The sequence below is a fragment of the Papaver somniferum genome, unplaced genomic scaffold (genome assembly GCF_003573695.1).
Source record: "Papaver somniferum cultivar HN1 unplaced genomic scaffold, ASM357369v1 unplaced-scaffold_117, whole genome shotgun sequence".
Lineage (NCBI taxonomy): Eukaryota > Viridiplantae > Streptophyta > Magnoliopsida > Ranunculales > Papaveraceae > Papaver > Papaver somniferum.
The window spans coordinates 11,062,367-11,073,748 of NW_020620714.1; the positions used below are offsets into that span (position 1 = coordinate 11,062,367).

Genomic DNA, 11,382 nt, shown 5'->3' on the forward strand with positions numbered 1-11,382 from the left:
TCAACTTGTTTAATTACTCTTGCTTCAAAATAGTAACCTATAAATCCTTCTTGTTTGCTGCTTACTTCTATTAAACCCATTGTTTATCAGCTTTTCTGTTTGAATATGAGAAAAAGAAAAAAGATATAAAAAGGAAATAGAGGTTTAGGCAAAGAAACTATGTTACTTACGGGAGATAGAGGGTGGTAAGTATTTATAGTAAAAAAAACAGAATTGAAATCGGAAAAAGGAAACTACTGGCTGTGAGATAAGAAACCTTGAAGAATTAGGGTGGCCCAGAACAGTTTTTAAGCCCACAAATAGAAATCTACAGACTACAATGACAAAATTCAGTTTCTGTTACAAAAGTATATATAATGTATAGACGATGGAAGACCTACTATTGTATGTATCTTTTTAAATGCCTAAGATGGTCCGTATCTGATCAGGTGGATAGCTTGCCAATGATTTGGGGTCTGGATACCCATTCTTGGGATCCATAATAGTGTTGTATACAAGTTCATAAGCATCAGCTAGCGACCTTCCGACCTGGAGGCAAGCTTCTGAACGGAGTCGAGGGACTTGCATTTGTTCGAATTCTGGAAGTGACGAGCCGTCACTTCCTAAGATGAGGCCAAAGAAGGCCCTCAGACACTCCGAGAATGAAGCTGGTGACATTTGATCTACCTCTGCTAACACCTTAGTACTGTTTTCCTCATCAGTAACCAAACTCTGGATCACAGAAATCTTGTTTGATAAACCACATTTCTTCAGGACGGAATCAACCTCTTTTTCCACAAGCACATTTACATGCCTCTCAATCATGGATTCAAGGTTCCTCACATATTCCCTTGCAATGTCATGTCCCACCAATGGTTGCAGGATAGCTGTCAAGCAATTGACGAGGAAGATCTTTGAAGGTGTTTCATTATTCTGCATGCATAAATCATTAACTAAATGTTACATTTTGTACCAGAGAAGAGAAGCAACTCAACTAACACAATCTAAGAACATTATCTCCACGAAATCAGCGGATGCTGGTAAAACAAAGGCAATTTGCTAACCTGCGAAGATGAGTTTGAACTGCTGTTTGACAAAATTGCATCCACTGATGCTGAAGAATCTGTACTGAAATGGTTCGAACCAGAACTTGTTCTGCTTCTCCTTAACGAATTTGTTACTCTTTTGGATTTATGTGCCTCTGCTGCTTTCTCACACATCTGTTACAGATGCACAATCAAGTTTGATAAGAACATAAATCCTAAAACAATACAAAAGAATGGTGTAGAAATCTTCATTTTAACAAGTTCCATCTATACCACAGCTAGGTTAACCAACTGAGTCGCAGGAGACCAAACATACCTGTACTACAGGATCCAGTAAAGCGGAGATAACTGGTTCGAAGTCAGGCTTCTTGGCTGAAGCAGGAATCATCATGCTGTTATAAGTGTCAATTATTTCAAGCAGAACAGAGACTCCTTCTCGCACTGCCAATGGTGGTGAAAGATCAACTGCAACAAGGGGAGGGTACCGCAAAAGTTTGTCTCCTCTAGTCTTCAAGATGTCAAAGAAAGTTTGTTGTGTAGCATCTTTGAGTAGCCAAAGGGTGTCACAGAGAGCTGTTTCTCGGCCAAGCAATTCTGAAACCTATGAAAAGAAAACCAAACCAAAAGGGTACCAAGTAAGAGATAGAAAGACCAGCAGTGAGACATATGAGTACTGCATTGGGTTTAGTAACTCACAGTGTAGCAGTAGAACTCCAGTGTATTGCTAAGTTTATACGCAGTTATCAGACTAGGTTGAGACTGCAAAACTTGTTCAACTCTCACTTTAAATGGCCGGCATACCCCCTCAAATATTCTATCCAACACAAATATTACATCAGATTCAGACGAATTGGTATAATCACTTTCTGCACTCTGGGAAAATCGCCGAGCAGTGGGCCCAGTATCTACCATTGCATCTGGGTCGAGTAAAACGAATACAAGCTCCCTTTCAGAAGCTAACACCTACTTGGAGACCAAAAGAAAAAGAAATCTCATCAGTGGGCTATTACAAGACTTAGGTGGCATTTGTAAATACTCAAGTGTTGCAATAGAAGAAAGAAAAACAATCTTAGATATCAGATTACACAATCAGATGTTGTACAAAACAATGCAAAGACTGAATGACAAGTTGAAACAACAGAAAGTTTGATCATTTTCTTAATTTGAGCGGTTTTGACATAACAATATTAAGCTAAATTAGATCTAAAAATCTCAATTTTATATATAGATTTGAAAGTACAAATAGTAGGTGGTAGTAAAGAAGCGAGGGAATGACCAGACCTGATGTAGCCATCCCAACATATCACCAACGTAACGTAAAGGATCATGAGCATGCACTTCAATTGGCCTAGGGTGACCACTGGGTCCTCCGCGTGTAAGAGCACTTATAAACCTTCTAAACAATGCATGATGCCTCATATTGGCTACCTGAATAATACGCAATTAATCATGTCAGAAGACCTATAAGTGAAGGAGCCGTGAAAGTAACTCAATACCTAGTCTGGGTCCTCTTTTCTTCTACTACAGAGGATCCACAACCACAAAAAATCTCTTTTAAAGGTTACGGAATAGGGGAAAATACATCCTGAACATAATCACCTCTTCAGCACAATACTTGAAAAGAACAGGCCTTTCTTTCAGGCACCTAACAGCTGTCCTCAGAAGTTCACTAACTTCAGGATTCTCAGTGTCACCCAATCTTTTACATTCGGCTTGAACCCACCTACAACAAGAAGATACATAGTGGGAAAACAAAAGAGAAGGGAGCATTAAAAAGATTGGTCTTCACAAAAAAAAATAAAAAAAATAAAAAAAATATATTATACACTATGCCAGTGAAACCAAAACCAAAAAAGTTGGACAAGTTGAATGCAAACCTAATAGACTAATAGTAATACTAATTTAGTTCACCAGTCTACACAGATATGAATATTGTAGATTTTTGAACCTCGAAATGGAAGTATGCAATTTCCTAAATACCGTACACAATTAGAAACTTAATCCTTGTGATGGTTTCAGTAGGAAAAGATACCGCAGTTCCATAGACGAATAAGTCTGATATAGTTGAAGATTACGGCAATGACACCAGACCAGAAAAAAATAAAAGGCTTGAAAAGTTATACATGCTCCATAATGTTTCTCTACTTATTTCATTAAGTGTTCACCTGCAAAGGCGTTCATAGGCTCCCTCTTGGTATACAGCCATCATGTCCATCAGCTCCAGACCCGCTCGCTGGGAAAGGAAACATTGATGAATTAAATGTAAAGGTCACACAGTGACGATTGACTAAAATATTGGTGCTTCTTTATAAGTTTTCCCAGTTAAGAAGTATATAATTGCCACGTGTGTGTGTGTGTGTGTGTGTGTGTGTGTGTGTGTGTGTGAGAGAGAGAGAGAGAGAGAGACAGCACACCTGGTGATGTGTCCGGAGTAGTATCTTGCAGTTAGCATGAATTTCTTGAACATGAGAAAGCGCCTTAAAGAATTGTTCATTTAGATCTTCTTCCCTTAGTGCATTAATCTGCAAGATCAGATTACCTCAATGAGATATAAACGCAAACAATCGCAAACAGCATATTATCATACTTGAATACTGAATAGCCACCCTGCTATTTGAACTGCATTTGACTCAGTCTGTTAATCAAGGCTCAGCAAATGAGAGAAAGTGATTTAGAACCACTGGGCAGTGGCAGAATAGCAGGCCCTATGTGTTCAACCTCAGGCACTATTGGGCTAACCATGTCACTTTGACAGGCGGGGTGTAACGCATATTTTAGCAATCCTGGTATATGTACCGCGTTTTAACCAGTCTGCAATCAGGTCTCAGCGAATGAGAGAACAAGATAAATTAAACCATAGGTTGGGGTAGCAGCGGAAAGTGGGCCTCATGTATTCACTCTCAGCCACTGTTTGGATGATCCTATTTGACAGGCTAGGTCAAACACTGTAGGTATAGCATTCTAGTTTGAAGGGTGAGTTACTAAAAACGTTCATCATTACATATCGGTAACAAAATAAATGATTAAAAAGATACAATAAACCCCCATAATAAAGTAATTGACTTGCTGTTCTGTACCTCTTCGTTAGAAAGCTGATAATCTCGGAGAAACAAATTGACAATCTCTTGACGTTGAGTAGTGATCTCAAGCTCTTGCTTCAGCCTCTCAGTGGTACTGATGATATCCCCAGTACTCGCACTGCAACTGCCGAGTGCCTTGGCAATGCTGGAGGAGAAAAAGAAGAATTGCCAAAACAAAGGTCAGGTAACTTTGAAACAAGCTCAAATTTTGTGAGAAAAGCGGTTTCTAAGTCCATACACAACATGGATCCATCATAACAAAATCTGTAGCTAACACAGCCAATGCCCTAAGCGCAATGGCAACATCCCCAAGGCCGTGAATCACAAATTTCATAACTAGTAACACAAATTCCAAACCCCTAATTCATATTAAAACAATCACAACACAAAATTCAACTTATTCAGAACTAAATCACAAAAATACTAACCTAAAACCTAATATTCATCACCTACAATTAAGCCCCAGAACACAAATTTCCCTACAGTTTTCTTCCACAAATCAAACCAAACCCTAAAATCCAACAAAATCCCAATTCCTAAAATCCAATTCTCAGTTCAATTTCATTACGTTTCAAACACAAAACTGAAAAACCCAGAATCATAAAGAGATAAAGATGATAAAAACAAATAAACTTACTGGTCACAACAATCAGCTAATGCATTAACTTCTTCTTCAACACGATCCAATGCTTGTTGAGCAGAATTAGAAGCAGAAAGAAACTCATGATTAATATCAAGAGATCTTTTCTCAATATTAGATCTAAGATTTCTACGAGATTGTTGAGTGTTTTCACTGTAGAATGAAGAAAGAGTGTTTAATGAATCTAGTAGATCAGGTGAATCAGTTCTTGATTCTAATACTTTTTTAAGTTTTCTTGATAATCCTGGTGCAAGTGTCACCGCCATCGCTCCTCTCTAGGTCTCTTCTCTCTTTAGAATTTGTGATGGATGATGATACATTGGTATTGGGTTTCCTTTGTTTTTTAAGTTCTTCTTAATACCAGAGTTTTTATTTACAGTAAATCAATGGTGTTTTGAGATGAAAAGGAGTTGTGGATTTCTGTTGGTGTATCCCTTATTTTAGGTCTTAATTAAATTTATGCCCTTGGATTTTTTTATTTTATTTTTTTTTTTGAAAGAAAAGGTAGCTTTATTTAACAAGAAGTAAAGTTACAGTCTAGCTTCTGTCAAACAGAAGCTGCCTCCTAATTATATTAGGAGGACTTACAAACCACACACATGTATACATGTTCTTTCGCGCAAATTTAGCCAGCTTATCGGCTGGTTTATTACACACTCGATTTACAAAACCCATCACCCAAAAAGGAAAAGAAGTTACCAGATTTTTAATAGTGAAAACTAAAGGGAGACCCATTCTCCCTGATGTTTCTACTGTGAAACCCACGCTTCCAAAACTATAGGCGCGCAACCAAATTCTGGAAGAAAATTATTCTCAAACCCAAAATATATAAAATTCTGTTTCTGTCTTTTTTTTTTCTTCTTCTTCGTCTTTTTTTTTCTTCTTCTTCTCCACTATACCTAGATCTCAGAAAAAGGGAGAGATTCGACTGATTTCGAGAACAAATTCATGCCTAAATTCGATTGATCTCAACAGCAGCACCAAATCGTCTTCTTCTTCGAATTAACGACGAACACTCTTACTACCGATTCTCTTCATTACAATTTAAATTCACTACTGTTATTAATGGTAGCAGCAAAAATCCCTAAATGGGTTTGTAGAACACGGTTTGGTCATCATAGATTTATGATCAAAACTTGTTTTCAATGAAGATTTTGAAATGAATTTCAGATTTTTTATGAAACTCTCAGCCGTGAATTGAGTTGGAGTAAGCAATACTGGATGAGTTGTGAAGAAGGTTTAATTGCAGATGATGGTGTAAATACATGAAAGAAGATGATGGTGTAAATACATGATTTTGACCAAGAGCCCCCGAATAACTGAAAGATAATGGTTTGCGTGGGAGTTAATGAAACATGAAAGAAGATGATGATGTGGTTATGACTGCATAACATGTCATTCAGTCGAGAAACTGTCTGCATAACATGTTATGCATTCGTGAAAATGGATGCATAACATGTTATGCATCTACAAAATTTGTTGCATAACTTGTTATGCAGTCCAGAAAACCTGCATAACCTGTTATGCGTCCGAAAATATGGCTACATAATGCATTATGCATCGAGAAAATAGATGCATAACCTAATATGCATCCGTAAATATGGATGCATACTGCATTATGCATCAATTTTTTATATGTACGGCTAAAATCAACCAAAACAATGGTTACATAACTTGTTATAGATGCATAACTTTGTTATGAAGATACATAACTTGTTATGCAGTCGAAAAAATGGTTGCATAATTCGTTATGCGTCTGCAGAATGTGTTATGCATCGTTTTTGGTGACTGCATAATGGTTAAGTATGAAGTTTTCAAAAAAAAATCCTAAAATGAGGATCACCTCCGATTTTTTCGTTAAAAACAAAAATTTGATATTCTTGTTTGTACTCGTTGCGTAGCTCTTTTAAAAAGATTTCCAACGATATAAAATTTGTAAAATTCTAAGGCACGGATTTTTAGATATGTTATGTCCAAGTTGCGCTGCCAATTATACCCCTGAAAAAGATAGTATGCATAACGAGTTATGCTCGAAAAGATAATATGCATAACCAGTTATGTATTGATTCATATAATAATTTCATATAATTATGGGTGTCACGGAATACAAAATTAATTGTGGGCCTGAGAACGAGAATATTTTTTTTTGGGTCTCCCCCTAATTTCCCCTTTTTAATATGGGTGAAGAGATGGAAATCTTCTTTTCGACGACTATACAACAGAGAAAAAGCGTCAGCCACACCTTTATTATCTGTTTGTACAACAACTTTATTACAACGTAGTTGTTGAGCCCACTGCAGACCCTCTATCACTGCTAATGTTTCAGCTTGATCAATATCTCTCGTTGTAAGTGTGATAGCTTTGGCAGCTAAGAATTCTCCTGCATCATTATGAAAAACAATACCCACACCAGCAGAGTTATTATCCACAGCTTCAGAAGCATTGACTGAAAAAGAAACCCATCATGTAGGTGGAGGAGACCAATGCATATTATGGACCATGGGCCTAGGAGTGTGCACTGATTGAACTAGAGCAATGTCTATATGATATGAGTTACAAAAATAATAGATATAGTGGACTGTGTTAATAGGATTTGGTTGGGGGAAAAAAACATCTAGTTTTCCATATCTGCCAAAAGGTAACCACCACTAAATGCACCACTAAAGACTTTCTGAATGAAATTGGATTCTGCGCATTAGTCCACGATTTTAACCAGTCCTGGATATTGCTTACTGTCATGAAATGATGAAGAACATATTTTGACACCGCAAACCGAATAGCTCGAGCAAAGGTGCATTGTATAAACAAATGTAGAGTAGTTTTAGGAGCTTCACCACATAGAGGATATAACGTATTTTGATGTGTTGTATGTTTAAACACCACAGTAGATACTGAGAGAACATTATGACATAACTTCCACAAGAACAACAACAATTTATATGGTATCTTCAAGTGCCATAAGTTAAGCCAAAAACTTTCAGTAAATGGTGTTGGGATGTGCTGTGATTGTTGGTATTGCAATATCATATGGTGATATGTAGAACTTACAGAGAATTGTCCTGACCTGGTGAGAGACCACTTAAGTAAGTCTTTAGGTTGTGGAAATAACCTGATGTGCTGAATTTTCTGGATTTACTCCGGTGGGAAGAATTGTTGCAACTGATCAAGTTTCCACTCCTAGTTGTCAATAAAGTGATTAAGAGTATTAGGAGAAGGATTAATTCCCTGATTCAAAAGTTCATGAGGTGAACTTGATAACCATTTATGTTTCCAAGGGTTAATGGACCTTCCATCCCCAACAATCCAGATATAATGCTGCCTTACAATATGTATCCCCTTAAGAGTACTTTTCCATATCCAAGTACCTCTGGTAGGCAACTCATCAAATAGAACATCTTTATTTTTGAAATATCTAGCTCTTAGAATTTGTACCCACGGAGCTTTTGGTTCTGTCACTAATCTCCATGCCAACTTTGTTAACATAGCCAAGTTAAACAGCTGAGGGTTTTTAAAACCAAGTCCTCCAAGTCTCTTAGGTAAACAGAATAAGTTCCAGGATTTGTAATTATACCTTGATATTTTATCTTGTTCCACCACTATTTCCTCTGTATTCTATTAAGAGAGAGTGAAATTGGACCCTCATTATTTTTTTTTTTTATACGCAAATAAAAAAAACTCAAAACTTACAAACTTCCCCTTATCTGTTTGTGGTCACTACATAAGTAGGCACAAGCCAGACCGGTGGCACTGACCACACCATGTGGACCCTCATTATCTTCTCCTGTCCTAAAAGTTGCAACCCTGTTGATGCCGGGTCGTACGCCCATTGAGTATTACCGTCAACACTTTATCGGCAAATTGGGTATGATAGTTCATACGGGTATTTAACAGTAGATAAATGGATTTGAATAAAGATGGGGAACATACTTTTGGAATTCTGAAAAGGAATTTCGTTGTCATTTGTTGGTCGTATCGTGGTTTAAGTGCTCGTGAAATGCACAAGACTATGCTCACTTGTATAATTCTGTATAACATGGTCATTTAGGAAACCTGTCATAATAAGGATTGGACTAACCATGTTGATATAGATTTGAGGCCTGAAATTCAACCAGAAAGAGGTACACTTGCAAGGAACTATGCGCAGATGATTAGTCATATATTCAGAACCAGAATTTGTATGACATGTTAAGAAATCTGAAAGTGAATCTTTGTAAAGAGTATGGAAGATTCGACAGGCATAAATTTTAAGTTTTATATAATTATTAGTTTAAACATTTGATTGTTAATTTATTTGTAGTTTGTTATTTAGTATTATTTTTTATAAATATATGCAGTTTGTTATTCAATATTAATTTTTATAAGAATATTCAATTGTCACTTAACGGTTTACAGTTGATCGAGCGTCAAACACTAATTTTTCCGGACGGGTTTCAATAAATCGCATATATGCACCCACTCATCCCCATTTCAAAATCACGCCTTCTACAAATATATCTACTCCCCCTCCATGATCAAGAAATATGGCTAATCTTAAATTTATTCTAGACGAAGATTTATCTCTCTGAAGAAACTATGGAATATACAACTCAAGGAAGGGTGAAGTATAAAGCCAAAATGGTTCACTCAGTCAGAGTTTTTGGGGTGAAATTCATGAAACCCTTTGTAATAACACAGTTAACCCTTACAACCGGGATCGCGCAGCATTGTTCTGTCGATTTTTTGCAATAAGAAAACAAGTTGAAGAATTTATATCTTGAGTTCGGATTGCAAGTTGATATAGACTTAGAGGTGAAACCTATGATGAAATTTTTGTGTGATCTCGAGAGGAATGGCGAAGATAGAAAAGAAAGAATTTCGAATACAAAGCTCATTTTCACATCATTTAGGAGTTTCTCGTTACCCTATGGGATTTTTATATGATGTAATGATGTCAACATGGTTTTACAATTAAGTAAAACTTATCAAGTAGAATTAGGTAAAATTAAGAAAAATAATTATTTGAAATTAAAATTAAGTAGAATGAAGCAACATTTTACAATTCAACTTAATACATCAATTATCTAATTAAGAGGTTCTACTTCATCGAAATCATCATCTTCATCATCATAACCAAGTTGGGTTGTTTACTATCGATAGTTGTTCTATCTCTCTTTGTAGCTTATCAAAAGTCAGTTGCCATACATGTGTATGTTGGTTGTGCATTATTGAAGTGTGTGCATTAAGAATCTTTTCATAGTCATAGACAAATTTGTCTCGAGAAAGCCGACCTTTTTTCATCTTCCTATTTTGAAAATTCCGGTCAACCACTCTTCGCTTCTCGACGGTCTTATGATTTTTCATAACTCCTTCATGTTAAAACCTTCAGAGCTTCATTTTTCTTGAGCTAATTTTCTCTGCAGTTTTGCATTGTTTCTCCTCGATAATTTTTTCTTAGTATACCGTTATTGACAATTAAGTTAGAATTTTGGTTTGTTGTCTAGTAAATTCAGACTTTGTTCATTTTGCTCCCACTATAGAATGAACAAACTTGAAAAATGGATGTTCAAATCAAAATATTTGTTGATTTGAACATTGAGTCGGAACATCCAGCGCGCGTCTGTATTAAGGACGCGCGATTTTAACGTCATCGCTGGCGTTAAAAGGAATAACTCTGGCGTTGAAAGGATAAACGCCCCTCACATCTTCTCTCTCCAAATCCGGATATTTTATTTAGGGTTTGTTTTTTATTATTTAAATAATCTGCGGGACCCAATCTTTATTACTATTAATAAAATCATTAGTGGGACCCAACTTTTATTTTTTTATATTAATAAAATCACTTGTGGGACCCAAAAATATCAAATTTGCTCATTTATCATAGTGGAGAACACAGTCTGTTCATCCACATGGCTGAGCAAACAAATTCTTTTGTTCATTGCCATAGGAATTGCTCTAAGTCCTAACCGTTGCTTCCACTTCAATGCTAGAGTAGAGACCTTCCCCATCATTTACACCTTATACCACGTAGGTGAGAAAATAAAATTGTATGTTACCTTCTAGCTTTCTACTTTTAACCAACGAGCCAACCATAAAATGCATCCAATGAATAAACAACAGCTAAATGGCTTTAACTCTAATGTTAGTTTTCTAGAGCGACAAACCAATTAGGAACTCCCCTAGGCAGTGCCTCTTCAGGCCAGGATTTTTCAGCTGTGAATTTGCCTTGTGAAGAGCCATAATGGATTAGTCCTGACCAGCATATTTCACATGATTAAAATATGTCCCAAAGCTAAACAAATGTTTTAAATGACCGGAAATCTATCTCAATGCCAAAGTTATCTCTTTATCTACAATCTACCTAGCCCCTGTCGCCCAAACTTTATCATTTCATAGCACGAAACTCTTCTTTACAAGTTTACAACCCAAGATTTACCGTTTACCACTGTCTCAAATATTCTTATCGCGCGATCAAAATTTTGCCCAATTATCTAAAATTGATCCATGTGAACAGATGAACAGAAGAATGTATCATCGACAATTCAAAAACCATGACTGTGTCCCAAAAATTATTAATAAGTAATCCCCAAATCTACCACCATGCCCCTGAATCTACCATACCCAAAAAAATTCTCGTTGACATGACAAGAATTTGCCCCAT

The 11,382-nt window shown here is 36.5% G+C and overlaps 1 protein-coding gene across 1 annotated transcript; it reads right to left on the reverse strand.

The window, feature by feature from the left end:
• Positions 1-213: 213 nt before the first annotated feature.
• On the reverse strand, positions 214-5,143 carry LOC113329998 (conserved oligomeric Golgi complex subunit 6-like). The gene is made up of 10 exons (XM_026576851.1): positions 4,743-5,143; positions 4,103-4,250; positions 3,440-3,547; positions 3,191-3,258; positions 2,625-2,748; positions 2,307-2,453; positions 1,722-1,988; positions 1,342-1,626; positions 1,044-1,199; positions 214-912 (listed from the first exon to the last, which is right to left on the reverse strand). Exons 1-10 carry the CDS (start codon positions 5,009-5,011, stop codon positions 397-399), a joined length of 2,088 nt encoding a protein of 695 aa, XP_026432636.1. The 5' UTR covers positions 5,012-5,143; the 3' UTR covers positions 214-396.
• Between the last annotated feature and the right edge of the window lie 6,239 nt (positions 5,144-11,382).